The following is a 17529-nucleotide window of genomic DNA, read 5'->3' as shown; positions in this document are numbered from 1 at the left end:
CCACTCCCCGCTCCCAGGCTCCCACCCTGATGCCATCACCTCCGTGTTCAGCTTGGAACAGAACCACAGCCTCACATAACGCTTCCGCCCAGCGTCTCATCCCGTACCTTCCTCTCCCACGGCCAACCAAGCCGAGACACCAAGTCAGGCCCGCCTCCCTCTAACGCCCACGGAACCTCGGGGCCTGTCTGTTGGCACGTCCCGCCCCCAGGGGGTGTGCGCAGGCACCTCCACTGCACGGCTGCATTTGGAAACCCCTCCCATGCAACTGCCCCGGGCAACACTGCACTGCAGCGACCCCGCCCCTCCCCGGCTGAGTCTATCTGGATGTCCTGCATTTTAAACCCTTGCCATAGGGCTAGGAGGCTGCTGCTCCGTTCCACGGGGCTGCACCACCGTCACACCTTGCTCGGATGCGCTGTGCTTGTGGGACCCTCAGATTGGCGACTCCAGGCCCCCGCACAGTTGTCCCCTGGGCTCAAAGGCCACCCCAACCTTCCTCTCCCTCGCGCACCTCACTCACAGGCACGGGTGGGGTGCAGATAGAACACTTTATTCACTAACACGGGCCGAAGGAATGTCGCGAGGGGGACCGGGCGCGGTTTCCAGGGACCCCGGCAGGGGAGCCGCTCTGTCTCCTGGTCCCAGGGCAGCCGGGCCCGCCGTCCCGCCTCTCCCCAGACCCGAGCGCCCAGGTTAGTGCGCCCAGGGCAGGTCCCAGCGTGCGCCTCCCCGGGCCCGGCGGCTCAGCTGCCCTCGCACTCGGGGCAGCGCTCGGTGGCAGTGGCTGCTGTGGCGCCGGCCGGTAGCTTGAAGTCCCGGCCACAGCCGGCGCAGATGTAGAGGCGGCGCCGCATGTGCGCGCGGCGGTGGCGGATGAAGTGCGAGCTGAGACGGAAGCGGCGGCCGCACTCGGCGCACGGGTAGGGCCGCTCGCCCGTGTGCGTGCGCGCGTGCTCCGCCAGGTTGGAGCGGTGGCCGAAGCGGCGGCCGCACACGGAGCAGCGGTGCGGCTTCTCGCCCGTGTGCACGAGCCGGTGCTTGGCCAGCGCCGAGCTCTGCGCGAAGCGCGTGCCGCAGTCGGCGCAGGCGTACGGCCGCTCGCCCGTGTGCGTGCGTCGGTGGCGCGCCAGGCACGAGCTGCCGCCGAAGGCGCGCCCGCAGTCCGGGCACGCGTACGGCTTCTCGCCCGTGTGCACGCGCAGGTGCTGGGCGTAGTTGGAGCTCTGCGCGAAGCGGCGGCCGCAGTGCGCGCACGCGTACGGCTTCTCGCCCGTGTGGCGCCGCCGGTGCTGCCGGAGGTTCGAGGCGGCCGAGAAGCGCTTGTCGCACTCGGGGCACTCGTAGGGCCGCTCGCCCGTGTGCGTGCGGCCGTGTTTGGTCAGCGCCGACTTCTGCGAGAAGCGCCGGCCGCACTCGGTGCACGCGAACGGCCGCTCGCCTGTGTGCGTGCGTGCGTGCTTGGCCAGCGTGGAGCGGCGCGCAAAGGCGCGGCCGCAGTCCGGGCACGCGTGGGGGCGCGCCGGGTCGGCCGGTGGCGCTGGCGCCTCGCTCGGGACCTGCGGGGAGAGGGGAGGGCGACAGGTCAGCCCTGACCGAGAGGCCCCGGAGCCGGCACAGCTGAGCCTCAGTTCCCAGTCTGTGAACAGGAAAAGCGGCGGGGGCCGGGGGCGGGTGTGCCCACCGAGCGAGAACACGTTTCGTGCACAGCTATTTTTATTAATTGATCAGCTACTGGGAGTGTGCGATGTGCTGGGTTGCAGGAAGAGAGAAGTTCCCGCTTTCCGGAAGGATGGATAAGGCGAGCTAGTGGGGCGGGGGCGGGGGCGGGGGTGGGGGAGGCGATGCCGAAGACGGGACGCGGTTTCCGGTCAGCTTGCTGGTGTGGTCACATAAGCAACGATCTAAGGGAGGTGAGAGGGCAGGCTGCGTGGATATCCCCCGGAAGAGCATGACAGGCAGCCCGTGGAGTTCCAGAAACGGCAGGAAAAAGCGAGGACAGCAGATTGCGTGCGCGCGCGCGCGTGGGTGTGGGTGTGCGGCTGGCTCACTTTAGGGCCTTGGAGCCCACAAAGAGGACTTTGAATATAAATGGGAAGATGAGCCACTGGGGGATGGCGGGGGCGGGGTGGGGGTGTGAGCGGCGGGTGACAGATTGGACGTTTGAAAAGGCTCCAGCCAACTGCTGGGATTAAGGCAGTGAGAGCAGAGCAGCCGGCGCCCAGGGAGGCCGCTCCAGCCCCCCGAGGAGCGCGGAGCCGGCGCCTGGAACGTGGGGGCGGTGACGCGCACAGACGAGCTGGGCGAGGGGAAGAGAGAGGCGGCAGAGGGATCCAAGGGTTCTGAGCTTAGCAGCCGCAACGGCAGTGTTGCCGGGGCCCGAGAGGAGGACGGTGGGAGGGGCGCGTCGGAGGTGACCTGGTTGGCCCTCTGGCCCTGGACAGCGCCCGGAGCTCGCGGTGTGGTGAGAAGCCGTCAGCCTCTGGGCGGTTTTCAGAGCTTGGACACCACCGAGCACCCGGGGAATGGGTAGAGCTGGCGGGGACAAGAGGCGCAGCCAGGAAGGCGGAGCAGGAGCTGACAGTGAGGGAGGACAGACCCGAGAGGCCAGGGCAGGGCAGAGTCCAGCTCTCTCTCTGATCAGCTTTTAAGAGCAAGAACCTGGGGCTGGTGCTGTGGCGTAGCAGGTAAGGCCCTCGCCTGCAGCGCCGGCATCCCATATGGGCGCCGGTTCAAGTCCCGGCTGCTCCACTTCCGATCCAGCTCTCTGCTGTGGCCTGGGAAAGCAGTAGAAGATGGCCCAAGTCCTTGGGCCCCTGCACCCATGTGGGCTCCTGGGTTCAGATGCGCACAGCTCTAGCCGTTGCGGGCATTTTCAGAGTGAACAGGCAGATGGAAGACCTCTCTCTCTCTCTCTCTCTCTCCCTCTCTCCCTCTCTGTAACTGTGCCTTTCAAATAATAAATACGTCTTTAAGAAGAAAAAAAAGTAAGCACCTATCATTTTTTTTAGCTGTGAAGAAAAAGGGCAAAAAGCCCAATGCTATTCTAAGGCCTGAAATGAAAAAAAAAAAATTTTTTTTTTGAAAGTGAGCCAGTTTCATGAGGTCTAGGCTTGTAGAGATAAAATCAGACAAAGGAAATCAATGGTTTAAAAGAAGCAGCTGAAGGGGAAACATTTGGTACTTAAAACACTTACGGGGGTGCATTGCTTCCTTAGAAAACAGCCAGTCACCCTAGCAGGACCGATGGTGATGGGGGCCAAGCAATTAAGGTCGTGGTTCGTGAACTGGTGTCAGGGCGCAGCACATTAGGCTGCTGCCTGTGACCCCAGCATCCCACACCCAAGCGCGGGTTCAAGTCCCGGCTGCCCTGTTTTCCAGTCCAGCTCCCTGCTAATGCAATGGGAAAGCAGCAGAAGATGGCCCAAGCCCTTGGGTCCCTGCATCCACATGGGGGCCCAGATGGAGCTCCTGACTCCTGGCTTCAGTCTGCCCCCTGCCCCCGGCCACTGAGGCCAGGTAGGGAGTGAATCACCAGATGGAAGATCTCTGTCTCTCTTTCTCCCTACCTCCCTCTGTCTCTGTCACTCTTCCTTTCAAATAAACAAAAACAATTTTTTTCTTCTTTTTTTTTTTTTATTTGACAGGTAGAGTTATAAACAGTGAGAGAGAGAGAGAGGTCTTCCTTCCATTGGTTCACCCCCCAAATGGCCACTACAGCTGCTGCTACACTGATCCAAAGCCAGGAGCCAGGTGCTTCCTCCAGGTCTCCATGCAGGTGCAGGACCCAAGGACCTGGGCCATCCTCCACTGCCCTTCCAGGCCACAGCAGAGAGCTGGACTGGAAGAGGAGCAACCGGGACTAGAACCTGGGGTGCTGGCGCCGTATGCGGAGGATTAGCCAAGTGAGCTGCGGCGCTGGCCACCAACTAGGTTCTTTTAAGATTTATTTTTGGGGGCCGGCGCCATGGCTCACTTGGTTAATCCCCTGCCTGTGGCACCAGCATCCCATATGGGCGCTGGTTTCTAGTCCTGGTTGCTCCTCTTCCAGTCCAGCTCTCTGCTGTGGCCTGGAAGGGCAGTGGAGGATGGCCCAGGTCCTTGGGCCCTGCACCTGCATGGAGACCAGGAGGAAGCACCTGGCTCCTGGCTTCGGATAGGCTCAGCACGCCGGCCATAGCGGCCACTTGGGGGGTGAACCAACCGAAAAAGGACGACCTTTCTCTCTGTCTCTCTCTCTCTCACTAACTCTGCCTGTCAAAAAAAAAAAAAGAACCTAGTTGGTGACCAAATGACAGGCCTGGCACATAGTAAGGACAGGATAGGGTTAGCACTGCCCACGTTCAAGCTCCATCAAAGTTACCACCATTTCCATCTCACAGAGGAGGAAAGCAGGCTAAGAGAGGGGGCAGTGGCGGCCAGGAAGCAGCCAGCAGGGCAGCTCCACAGCCTTTGCCCCAGCCAGCAGCAGCTTGGGGCTTAGTCCCTTTCTGGCCTGCCTGGGCTCCACACTCTGTTCCCGCCTCCAGCTTCCAGCCCGTGCCGGGCCCTGGGAAGCAGTGGCGATGGCTCAACTCACCGGGTTCCTGCCACCCACGGGAGACAACCTGGATCAAGTTCCTGGCTCCCAGCTCCTACCGTTGTGCGTATCTAGGGAACCAACCAGCAGACGGGAGCTCGCCCGCCCTCTGTCTCTCAACATAAATTACTGTTTTGAAAGCAATCGAGTTGCGGGAACCGACTCAGAAACTGGAAAACAGGGCAATGTGGGAAGTCAGCAAGCAGCCAGAGGCGCCCTGGTGTAGACTGCGCAAAGGATGGCCACCGTCACCGCGGTGACCCAGCGGCGCCCCCTCAGGTGCGGCTTTGCCTTCCAAAGTTTCGGTGACCATGGGCCGAACAGAGGGAATGGAAGATTCCAGAAATACGGGAATCTTGGGTTTGAGGTGAATTTTATTAAAGGACATCGTTCTACCGTATTAGTTACTGTTAGTCTGCCTCACTTAGAAATTAAACTTTATCAGAGATATGGACAGAAGAAACCTAGTGTGTACATTTATAGGGGCCAGGACCATCCGTGGCTTCGGGTGGTCTTGGAACGCCATCTCCCGCTGATGGGGGGCGGGGGACCACTGCTGTCAGCAGGAGGCTGCAGCCTTGGCTGAGCCCACACCCCCGGGCCACGCCTCTGAGAGATGCTACAACTTGCTACTTTAAATGGAGACGCTCCCCCACAGCCTCAGCCCCGGCTTGGCACAGGCCGAATGCAAGGTGGCACAGGCAGCGGTCTCCCAGGCTTTTGCCTTCTGCTGGGTTGGCTTGGGCACACCGGCCAGCCGCTGTGGGAGAGAACGTTTCTCGGTTTATGTACATTTCTCTGGTCTGTTTTTTTCCCACGCACCCTTCTCTAAGGTGACCATGGCCAACCTCAGACTGCATCGTGCTGGGTCCGCTGATTATGGGACAAGAATTCTTCACTCCAGGGCCCTGGGGTTGGCCCCCGAGGAACGAGGGCTCTTGGGTGGCTGAGGAAGAATCTTAGCAAGAGGCTGAGTCCAGGGGCCCGCGCTGCGGTGCCGTGGGCCCAGCCGCTGCCTGGGGTGTGTATTGGATTGCTGGTTTCAGTCCCGGGATGGAGGTCCAGGCTCCTGGCTTTGGCCTGGCTGGGCTCCGGCCATTGTGGCCATTTGGGGAATGAACCAGTGGATGGAAGACCTGTTTTTCCCTTTCTGTTGCTCTTTCAAATAAATTAAGTAAATCTTTTTTTGGGGGGTGGAACATGCTGGACCCAGCTCATGAAGACTGGAGTGAGTCCCTCCCCCTCTGCCTCAGTGGCGGTCCTGGGTCAGGCTAGGGGGCATCAGAATTCCCCGGCGCGGACACCAGGAGACACCAGAGGGTCCTGGGTGGCTGTGCGGGGGCTTTTACCTTCTCATTATGTATCTGTTCTCAGGTATGTAAGGAAAACAAGAGGTTACATGAAACCCACAAGTTCATCAATATCATTGGTTAAAGACAGGTCAATTTATTTAACAAAACAATGTCCATCTATTTAAACAAGGTAAATAAGGTGAGAACAACATCTGAGTAACGCAGGTGACTGAAACTTAGCAAATACCAGACAAGAGGGCCCTCCTAGGCCTAAAATTTTACAACTGTTAGATCAAAAAGAATGGTATTTGCACTGTAACAACGGGGCTCTATAGAGATACAGTGTAGTGGGATAACATAAGCAGGTGTTGGACGTTAGGGATTTTTGTCATCCCGATTAAATATTTTTAACAAGGGCAAACATCTCAGCTGCCTCCTCAGCCATTACTTTTCTAATTAATGACAACTACAGGGCAGGTGTTCTGGCACAATGGTTATGCTGCTGCTGGGGGCATCCTGTACCGGAGTGCCGGGTTCGAGTCTTCCTGCTAATGTGCCCCCCGGGAAGCAGCAAACGATGGCTTGAGCACTTGGTTTCCTGCCACCACATGTGAGACCCAGATGGAGTTCTGAGCTCCTGGCTGTGGCCTGGCCCAGCCCTGGATGCTGTGGGCATTTGGGGAATGAACCAGTGGATGGAAGGTCTCTCTCTCTGCCTTTCAAATAAAAAATGGAAAAAAAAAAAAAAAAAAAACCCGCCTCTACTGGTTATTGAGTAATTGTGCTACGTTCTTTTTATCCATGTTCTCGTTTTAAATGCTCACAATTCTTTGGGTTAGGTACCTCTGCCCTACCTTTTATAGACAAGACGTAGAAGTTAAATGATGACCCAAGCCATACAGCTAAAAATGGCCAAGCCAGAGCTTAAACTAGGAACACCCAGCCTCTTGGCTATGATACAATTCCAATCTCACAGACTTGAGTCTGGGGCCCCTACACAGCTTGTCTCCTGCCCCTGGACCCTTCGAAGGGCAGGTACAAGGTGTAAAACAAGACCCCTACCCTCCAGTTTCTTGCTACAGAGAGTACGATCTACAGCAGCGCTGGGAACTGGCTAGAGGCAGATGCTCAGGTCCCACACCCCCCACCCAGGCACTCAGTCGAGACCTTCATTTTAACAAGACCCCCAGCTGGTGTGCGTGCAGAAATCTGATCTGGAAGGGAGAAGAGCAACCCTGGAGAAGCAGGTGGAAAGGGGGAGGTGGGCCCTGCAGGTGGGAAGGGGGCGGGGCTGTCTGGAGCTGGGGCGTGGGGTCAGGGTTAGGGTCAGGAGTCCGAGATGAAGCCACAAGGACAGGAGCTCGGAGCCCAAGAGCTCTCTGCACGCCCAAGGTTAGGAGCTAATAGTGATCCCGAGGGGTTGCAGCCCGGGAGAGAGGCAGGTGCGGATGGGCACTGAGCCCTATGAGACCTTTTATCTTCCTAATCAGGTGTTGGAAATTAGGTTTGGATGGGCAGAGAGAATATACTGAGCCTAATTCCACCCACAGAACTGGGTGGTGGCTAAGGGCCACAGGCTGTCAGCGCAGGAAGGCGCTTTTGAGATCATGGTGTACAGAGACATGAGGCAAATGAACACGCTGTAGACACAGGGCTACCCGATCCTGCGACGCACGGAGCCCTCGGTTCCACCCTCCTCCTCCAACCCCCAGCACCCAGGGGACACTCCTTAGACCAGCACCCAAGGGTGTCGGATCGGATCATCCATTTTAGACGAGAAAACCCAGGCACATGGGATCAGTGGTGGAGTCAGGGTTTGCTACAGTCAGGCCCTGTGTCGCACCAGTCTTCCCCGGCTGCCCACCCAGCTCCATCTGGTCCATCACGGTTGCCAAAAAACGGCCCCTTCTTGCCATCGCTGCCGCTACCGCCTCGGAGCAGACTACCAGCCCTCCCTAGCCCAGGGCAGCCAATCCTTCTCGCACATAGAAAACCCAAGCCCGCCCCTCCGCTGACTTAAGGCTTCTGATGGCATCGCACGCAACCCCAGATTCCCACCCCAGGCGCTTCCCTCTTTGGCCCCATGGACCTTTCTAGTCCCATCTCCTCCTCCGAACTTGGCTTTTGCAAGTTTCCTCCTTCCAGAATGCCTTCCTCCTCCTCCTCCTCCTCTATTTGTCAACCCCTAACTAAGCCTTCCTGGCCTCAAGGCAACAATGCCTTCTGGGAAACCCTCTCTGCCGCCGGAGCTCTCTCTCCAGGCTTCCGGGGTGGTTTTCCTGTTCACCCCTTGTCCTCAGCACTCGGCCCAGGAAGCCTTTGATGAAAAATCTTCAGGAAGATGACCTGGCCCATGGCCCTGAACTTCCGGGAGAAGAAGAAATAGCAGCCAGTATTGACATGTTTATTCTGTACCAGACATGGTTCTAATTATTCTAGCTCCAAGATTTATTGATTTATTGATTTGAAAGCAGAGTGATGGGGGTGGGGGAGAGAATGAGACTGATCTTCCATCTGCTGGTTCACTCCCCACATGCCCGGAACAGCCAGGACTAGGCCAGGAACTCGATCAGGGTCTTCCACGTGAGTGGCAGAACCCGAGTACTTGGGTTATTATCTGCTGCCGCCCAGGCGCATTGGCAGGGAGCTGGAGCAGAGGCGGCACGGCTGGGGCTGGAACCAGCACTCCGGCATGGAATGCGGGCATCTCAAATGGGCAGCTTAACCTGTTGTGTCACCATGCCAGCCCTGGTTGGCAGCCCTGGTTTTATATGGATTAACTCATTAGATCTTCACAACTCCAAGAAGAAAGTGCTGCTACGGCTTCCCTTCTACAGTCGAGGAAAGTGAGGCGTGAAAAGGTTAAGACACGCGAGGGAGCCGCAAGTCACCCTGGGCTCTGGAGCCTCTGAGTTTAACTCACAGGAGGATTCCCAGGGCTGGAGAGGAGGAGGAGGAGGGGGAGGAGGCCGGCTGAGCCAGGAGGTGGGGGGAAGCAGAGGTGGGAGTGACCCTGGAAGAGGGGGCCCGCGGAGCCCCCCTGCCCCCTGCCACTGTGGGTCGCACCACACCCACTAGGGGGCAGCAGAACTTTCTTCCCCTTCCAAGCGGGCACTGAAGTTGGCTGGGCGAGAGACCTCCAGCCGCACCTGGGGTTGCTGAGGCTGAGAGCAGTCGGAGTCCTGTGGGATCCTGGGAGGCGGAAAGATACCTGGTGGCCGGGTCCCGTGTGGGGAACTCGAACCCAGACCTTCCCCAGGCTTCCTCTGCGGCCTGCCCACCCATCCACCCACTCTCGTGCCTCCATGCCACTGCAGGACCAGCCCAGACCCCCTCCTCTGTGCCTCCCAGAGGGCCATCCCTCCACCTGGGACAGGCACCCCACTCAGACTCCCGCTGGTCTCACCACCCCTGTTACTAACTTGGAGACCTGCGGCCAGGAAGTGTCCCGAGCTGGTTTCCACACTGCCCAGTGCAGCATGGGAGTGGACATTTAGCCTCGTGGCTAAGAGGCTTCCAGCCCACATCGGAGGGCCTGGGTTCGACCTCAGCTGCCGCTCCTGATGCCAGGGCATCCTGCCAAGGCAGACCCCGGAAGACAGCAGGAATAGCTCAAGTCATTGCGTCCAGCGCCTCCTCCATCTCGCAAATCCCTACGAAGTGGAGCCCCATCCACCTGCATCACAGACTCCAGGTGCTTACGAGAGCATCCGGGACACAGAAAATGCCGTGCGAAGAGTCAGCTGGGGTTCCCTCTCCCCGCTAAGTCCGAATTCTGTTCCCACGCTGGGCCGGGCCACCCCAGCCCCTCCACACACACACGCCCTGTGGCCGGCCGCCATCGGTCTAACCCCGCTACACATGAAGCTTCTTGGGGCTCCGACAGTAGTTCCCTCTCCAGCACCCAGCACGGCGCCTGGCGCACACAGCGGACATGGCATCTGCATGATGGGAGCTGGACAGTGGGCAGAAAGAAGAAACGACGCCGAGACCCAGGTCTGAGGCCAGGGGACGCAGCCGGGGCAAGATGCCCTGGCTTCCGACTGACGCTACGCCCCCGGGGCTCGGCAGGCACCTACCTCCTTGCTGTCCACGGGGATCTTGAGCTTGACCACTTCATACTTCTCCTCACCCTCCTCCTCCTCACCCTTCACCAGCAGCACCATCTCCTCCTGCATCTCCTCCTCCTCCTCCTCCTCCGCCTGCTGTTCCCCTGGCATCTTGGTATCCTGAGGGAGAAAGCTGGGTCAGAAGCTCAGGACCACCCCCACCCCCCACCTCACCAGCACCACCACCGTGGCCCTGGCCCAGGGAAAGCCAAGCAGCCCTGATGTCCCCCCCACACACACACACACCCGGGTCCCATCCACCCTAGCTTGGCGCCACCCGTTCACCCCACTCGTCCCGGCATTCAAGGCCCCTCAACAGTTCGAATCTCCGGCCCCACAGTCGCCACCCACCCCGCGCTGAGTCACTCCCTGGAGCCCGGGTCGGCGCCCGGGAGCTCCAGGGCCCGGGCTCGGAGGCGGGATGGGGCGGGGACCCCGGGAGGAGCGCGCACTCACCAGCCGAGGGCTCGGCGCTCGCGCTGCCCCAGGCCTGGGCGCCCGGCTGTGGGGCACTCTGCGAGGCCGCGGCTCCGGGGACGGGGCGGAGGCGGGGCCCCAGCGGCGGCCGCTCATTGGCCCGACAGCCAAGGCCCCGCCCCCTGGGGGAGGAGCGCGGGGCACCAGGCGCCCGGCCCAGACCGCCGAGGGAGGGCGGCGAGCCCGGGTCCGCCGCCCTGCGCCGTCCCCTCCCGGTTCCCCGGGCCCGCCCCCGGCGCGGTCCCAGGTCCTCGCAGCCGGAGTCTAACTTACCCTGGCGGCTCGGCTCCCGGGGCCGCCTCGGCCGTCTGCTCCGCCCGGCCTAGGCCACGTGCCGCGCACTCCCGCCCCGGCCTGGGCCTCTGGCTGGCGCCTGCAGGCGGCCGCGGTGGCCTCCGCACCCCCCCCCCCCCCCGCCTTTTTTTTTCTCGGCCGTCTTCTCTCCTTTACTCGCCGGGCTCCAGCCTCTGGGCTGTCTCGCTCCTTGAACACAAACGTCCCGAGCTGCCGCCCAGTGCGCAGGGGCGCCCACCTTGCGCTTGGATCCCTGGGCTGCACCACGGGGCCCGACCCCTTGTACAGATGAGTTCATCCTGGGTCGGGGAAGCCCATGGATCTGCCTGCATTACGCATGGAGGGTGCGGTAGGCACCCTGACAACGGGGCAGCCTCGATGGGAAACTGGGTAGCCAGGGCCAGTCCGTGGAAGTATATGTTATTGCCTCCAGAATATGTTTACTTTTAAAAATCGGTTTCAAGACAACAGAAGTCTCTGTTACAAACTTAAATTTCCAGCGTTTGGAAATGGAGATATTCCCCACGGAAGTCTGCATTTCCCACTTCTCTTGCAAGAGCAGGCATCTGGGTCTCCCATTTTATGATCGGGCCACATTTCAGAAATGGAGAAGAGAACTGGCACTCAGTAACTGCCTACAGTCTATGTTGTCTCTACAGCAGCCCTGTGGGGAACCGGTAGTATCATCTCCATTTGACAAATGAGAAAACTAAACCCGAGAGAAGTAAAGTGATTTGCTGGTCAGCAGGGGATTCCAACCTTGTGCTCCTTGACTGCAAGAGACCCGCCCCCCTCCCCCCATTCTCTCTCTCTCTCTCTCTCTCTCTCTGTCTGCGGAGCTCAAGGCAAAATTTGGATATTGGGATTACAGCTGTTCAAATTTCGCCTCTTCCCCGGAGGTGGGAAAGAGAGGAAGGTCTAGGTATTCACATGCAAGATATAATATAATATAATATAATATAATATAATATAATATAATATAATATAATTTATTTGAAAGACAGAGTTACAGAGAGAGAGAGAGACCGATCTGCCATCCACTGGTTCACTTCCCAAATGGCTGCAATAGCCAGGACTGGGCCAGGCCAGGCCAAAGCCAGAAGCTTCTTCCAAATCTCCCTCGCGCGGGTGCAGGAACTCAAACACTTGGGCCATCCTCCACTGCTTTCCCAGGCGCATGAGCAGGGAGCTGGATCGGAAGAAGAGCAGCCGGGACAGGAACCGGTGCCTGCCGGTGCCTCAGGCAGAGACTTAGCCTACACTTCTAAACCTGTCAAAAAACAACAAGATGATTTCAGATCTCAGGACAGATTAGGCTGCTGAGATGAGAGTAACAGGCAGGAATGGGCCAGGAAAGTCTGGCTTCCTGGCTTTTGTAACAGTCTCTGCACCTTAACTCATGAATGACACTGTAGGTTGTTTTTTTTTTTTTTTTTTTTTTTTTTTTTTTTTTTTGACAGGCAGAGTGGATAGTGAGAGAGAGACAGAGAGAAAGGTCTTCCTTTTTGCTGTTGGTTCACCCTCCAATGGCCATCCAATGGCCACTGTGGGCAGTGCACCGCGCTGATCCGAAGCCAGGAGCCAGGTGCTTCTCCTGGTCTCCCATGGGGTGCAGGGCCCAAGCACTTGGGCCATCCTCCACTGCACTCCTTGGCCACAGCAGAGAGCTGGCCTGGAAGAGGGGCAACCGGCACAGAATCTGGCACCCCGACCAGGACTAGAACCCGGTGTGCCGGCGCTGCAAGGCGGAGGGTTAGCCTACTGAGCCACGGCGCCGGCCTGGGTTTGTGCTTTCTAACAGTGAAGGCTGAGAGAGGAGAGCTTGCAGTGAAGCACAGTTCCCAGGCAGAAGTTCCTGGTGTCTGCCGTCTGAGAAGCTGATCACCCAGAATGGTGGACGTAAGAAAACTTAGAACTCAGGGGCCGGCGCTGTGGCGTAGCGGCTAAAGCCGCTGCCTGCAGTGCCAGCATCCCATATTGGCTGCTCCACTTCTGATCCAGCTCTCTGCTATGGCCTGTGAAAGCAGTAAAAAGATGGCCCAAGTCCTTGGGCCCCTGCACCCGCGGGGGAGACCTGGAAGAAGCTTCTGGCTCTGAATTGGCCCAGCTCTGGCCATTGTGGCCAATTGGGGAATGAACCAGCGGATGGAAGACCTCTCTCTCTCTCTCGCTCTCGCTCTCTCTGCCTCATCTTCTCTCTCTGTGTAACTCTGACCTTCAAATAAATAAATCTTAAAACAACAACAACAACAACTAGGGCAGGCGTGTCAGGGACCACGCAGCATGTGGCCTCTTAGTGGAAAACTACTGAGGCAGGGCTACACAGCCCAGACCAGAGAGTACTGATATTGCAACCTTGTGTGACCTTGTGCCTTAAGACCTTGTAACCTTTCCCCTACTTGCACAAGCATTACAGCTACAAGATAAGCTCCCCCTCTTTCCCCCGCCCGACACCCTGCCTTTATGATATATAAGTGTGTGGTTGAAAATAAAATTTGCAGCTTGATCAGGACCCTTGTCTTGCTGCCATCTTTGTGTCTCCTGTCCCTTCATTTCTCCTTCTAGGTGCTCGGCCCTAGTTGACGTCCCGCGGGATGGGACACAGGTGCCCAACGTGGGGCTCGAGTGCGGCCCTTGGGGCTCGAGTGCCTGTAAGATTGGAGGAACGCCGCCTTCCAGGAGGAAAACTTGGATCCAAGTGATTGTGTGACCGGCTCAGGACTGCCCACCCGAGATCATTAGCATCGGTCGACGCAGCAGAGTGAAGACGGTGCAAGGTAAGTGACGGCCATGGGACAGGCATTATCGTCACGGGAAATGTTCATTTCGGGTCTCAGGGAGGCCCTCAAGACACGAGGAGTTCGGGTTAAAAATAAGGATCTAAAGGCATTTTTTGAGTATGTAGAAAATTTGTGTCCCTGGTTCCCCAAGGAAGGAACAATTGACGAGGTCAAGTGGGAAAGAGTTGGAAGTTGTTGAAAGGATTTTCATGAAACCTTTGGCCCTGCAAAGGTGCCTATTATGGTTTTTTCATATTGGAACCTGATTAATGACATTCTAAAAACCCGTCACCTGGATAAGACTATTGATGCCCTAGGAAGGGATGGTGAGGAGCAATCCTCCCGACCCACATCTAAATGCCCATCCGTCATTCTGGAGATACCCTCCACTGATGATGACCCCAAAGATGAAATTAAAGAGCCCATTTTGGCCTCTACCAACGAAACGAGCCAACTCTATCCTGCCAACCGAGACAAACTAGATTCAGACGAGGAAGCTGCCCCAGGGGGAGAGGCCGTGCACTACCATAATTCCGATTGGCCCCCAAATGTTAAAAATCCCCCGCCGTACAATACTCACCCTCACCCTCCCATTTGTGCCCCGGCTCTCTATGACCTTAACCCTCCCGTGCCTGACTTGTTGGCCTTGTGACAGTCACTTCAACACAGACAAGAGCACATCCAACTCCTTAAGGAAACAAAATCCCTCGTCGAGGAGCTCCACCACCTTGCCTTAGAGCAGCCCCTTACAAAACCTAAACAAGGGGAAGTCAGGTCCAAAGCCCAACCCCTTCTAGCTTTCCCTGTAACCAGGAGGCAAGCCGGAGGTCGCTTTGAGCCTGCCGCTGATGGGGAAAATGAGACGGAGGAAAAGTCGCCCCACTACTCTGGGGAAAACAGTGAGGAACCTGGGTCGGAGGATGAAGACCAGGACCCCATCAAGGACCTGGTAATGGGCAACCGCCACCCTATAAAAAACTTAGTCTCCGATTTATTGAGAAATTTAAAACTGCTTGCACCCGGTATGGTCCCACTGCCCCGTACACTCAGGCCTTCAAGGAAAGCCAGAGTGCCTGATGTTTACACCTGATGATTGGGACTTTCTCGCCAGAGCTGCTCTCAGTGGAGGTGACTATGTCCTATGGAGGGCCGACTATGTTCAAATTTGCAAACAAATAGCCCATAAAAATTCTGCTAAAACGGCCGGTGCCGCGGCTCACTAGGCTAATCCTCCGCCTTGCAGCGCCAGCACACTGGGTTCTAGTCCCAGTCGGGGCACCAGATTCTATCCCAGTTGCCCCTCTTCCAGGCCAGCTCTCTGCTGTGGCCAGGGAGTGCAGTGGAGGATGGCCCAAGTGCTTGGGCCCTGCACCCCATGGGAGACCAGGATAAGCACCTGGCTCCTGCCATCGGATCAGCGCGGTGCGCCGGCCACAGTGCGCCTACCGCGGCGGCCATTGGAGGGTGAACCAACAGCAAAAGGAAGACCTTTCTCTCTGTCTCTCTCTCACTGTCCACTCTGCCTGTCAAAAAATAAATAAATAAATAAAAATTCTGCTAAAACTTCATCTAAAAATTGGACCCTCAAAAAACTTTTGGGAGATGCCCCATATAATTCCAACAATTCACAAGCCCAGTTCCGTGATGGACTTCTGGCGCAGATTAACACTGCCGGACTAGGGGCTTGGAGAAAACTTCCTCAAAGGGGAGCAGTCACTGCCTCCTTGGCTAAGATCCTACAGGGGCCCGACGAGCCCTATAGTAATTTTGTCTGGCGCCTTAATGTTGCAGCTGAGAGACTAGTTGGCCCAGGAGAAAATGGAAGTGCATTTGTTACGCACCTCACCTTTGAGAATGCCAACCCAGCTTGTAAAGATATTCTTCAGCCTCATAAACATAAGGGTGATCTTTCAGAATACGTAAGGCTCTGTGCTGGTGTGGGATCGGCCCATGCCATGGGCTTGGCAATTGGGGCTGCACTTAAATTGACCCAAAATCCCTCCAAGGGGACCTCCACTTGCTATGATTGTAAGCAGCCCAGACATTTTGCCTGCGAATGTCCAACCGCCTTATCAAACAGGCCCAAATGCAGATCAAAAACTAATTCTTGCTGGCGCCACGGCTCAATAGGCTAATCCTCCGCCTTGCGGCCGCGGCACACCAGGTTCTAGTCCCGGTCGGGGCACCGATCCTGTCCCGGTTGCCCCTCTTCCAGGCCAGCTCTCTGCTGTGGCCAGGGAGTGCAGTGGAGGATGGCCCAAGTGCTTGGGTCCTGCACCCCATGGGAGACCAGGAGAAGCACCTGGCTCCTGGCATCGGATCAGCGCGGTGCTCTGGCCGCAGCACACCTACCGCGGCGGCCATTGGAGGGTGAACCAACAGCAAAAAGGAAGACCTTCCTCTCTGTCTCTCTCTTTCACTGTCCACTCTGCCTGTCAAAAAAAAAAAGAAAAGAAAAAAGAAAAGAAAAACTAATTCTTCAGGACAACCCCTCCCTCCTCCCATGCTGGGAAACTCCCAGAGGGGCCAGGGGCTGGTATCTCAAAGGACAAACCCCGGGGCAGTACGGTTTGAACACACCCCCCCCCCCCCAGCCTCAGGCTCAGCAATTGCCTCCCTCCAAAGAGCAACCCCAGGTAGCTCAGGACTGGACCTCTGCCGCCTCCCATACAATATTAGACTCCACCCAGAGCCCACAAATCATCCCTACAGGGGAGCAGGGCCCCTTGCCTTCGGGTACCTGTGCTTTTATTCTACCGGGGAGATAGAAATTCTGGCAGTCGTTATTAATGGAGTAGCTGTCGTTCCACAGGGCACCCGTCTAGCACAACTGGTTCTTCTGCCTTTAATTACTGGAAATACATCCTCAATTTCTTCCAGGCCCCGAGGCATTACCCCTTTGGGCTCCTCGGATACTTATTGGGTCCAGCCAATTACAAAAAATAGGCCTGTGTTAACCCTTACTATGGAAGGAAAGGAGTTCAAGGGCATTTTGGATACAGGGGCGGATGCCACAGTCATATCTCAAGATCATTGGCTTTCCCACTGGCCACTGGCCGTATCTCTCACCGATTTGCGAGGTGTAGGCCAGTCCAACAACCCCCAAGTCAGCTCAGGGGTGTTACACTGGAAAGATAAGGAAGGCAATCAGGGCACTGTGACTCCTTTTGTATTACCAGGCCTCCCTGTTAACCTGTGGGGACGTGACATTCTCTCCCAAATGGAAGTTATCCTGTGCAGCCCTAGTGCTGTGGTCACACAACAAATGCTGCGCATGGATTATGTGCCCGGCACAGGACTTGGAAAAATGAGACAGGGCTTAACTCAACCTATTACAGCCCCCTCTAAAACAGATAGACATGGGCTCGGATATTTGGATTTTTAGTAACGGCCACTGGCCTTCCTGTACCCCATGCAGATACAATCACATGGAACACTCAAACTCCTGTTAGGGTGGATCAGTGGCCGCTTACCCAAGAAAAGCTAAATGCCGCTACAGCGCTTCTACAGGAGCAGCTCGTGGCTGGACACCTGGAGCCTTCCAATTCTCCCTGGAATATGCCCATTTTTGTCATAAAGAAAAAATCTGGTAAATGGTGCCTTTTACAGGACTTGCGCGCCGTTAATAAGGTCGTGGCACCTATGGGAGCCCTCCAACCTGGCATCCCGATCCCCGTGGCCATCCCAAATGGGTATTACAAAATAATTATAGCTCTCAAAGACTGCTTTTTCACCATTTATTTACACCCTGATGACCGTCCTTATTTTGCCTTTAACCTCCCCCGTGTTAATTTCCAGGGACTGATGCAAAGATTTCAAGGGAAAATCTTGCCCCAGGGGATGGCCAATAGCCCCACCCTTTGTCAAAAGTTTGTAGCACAAGCAGTGGACCCAATTTGTTTTCGCTGGCCGCACATTTATATTCTACATTATATGGATGACATTTTACTGGCGGCTCAAAACAAGTCAGACCTACAAGATTGCTTTACAGCACTTTC

General features: G+C 57.0%; 1 protein-coding gene across 3 annotated transcripts; it reads right to left on the bottom strand.

Annotated features, from left to right (window-relative positions):
• Positions 1-537: 537 nt before the first annotated feature.
• On the bottom strand, positions 538-10512 carry ZNF771 (zinc finger protein 771). 3 transcript variants are annotated; one of them, XM_062180427.1, is made up of 3 exons: positions 10437-10512; positions 9951-10100; positions 538-1559 (listed from the first exon to the last, which is right to left on the bottom strand). In XM_062180427.1, exons 2-3 carry the CDS (start codon positions 10089-10091, stop codon positions 747-749), a joined length of 954 nt encoding a protein of 317 aa, XP_062036411.1. In that variant the 5' UTR covers positions 10092-10100; positions 10437-10512; the 3' UTR covers positions 538-746. The 3 variants fall into 3 exon arrangements, with proteins under 3 accessions (XP_062036411.1, XP_062036413.1, XP_062036412.1); XM_062180429.1 differs by lacking the exon at positions 10437-10512 and adding an exon at positions 10332-10403; XM_062180428.1 differs by lacking the exon at positions 10437-10512 and adding an exon at positions 10227-10313.
• Between the last annotated feature and the right edge of the window lie 7017 nt (positions 10513-17529).

The sequence above is a fragment of the Lepus europaeus genome, chromosome 21 (genome assembly GCF_033115175.1).
Source record: "Lepus europaeus isolate LE1 chromosome 21, mLepTim1.pri, whole genome shotgun sequence".
Classification (NCBI taxonomy): Eukaryota; Metazoa; Chordata; class Mammalia; order Lagomorpha; family Leporidae; genus Lepus; species Lepus europaeus.
Note: the sequence above shows the minus strand (reverse complement) of the source record. Positions and strands in the feature narration are given on the sequence as shown.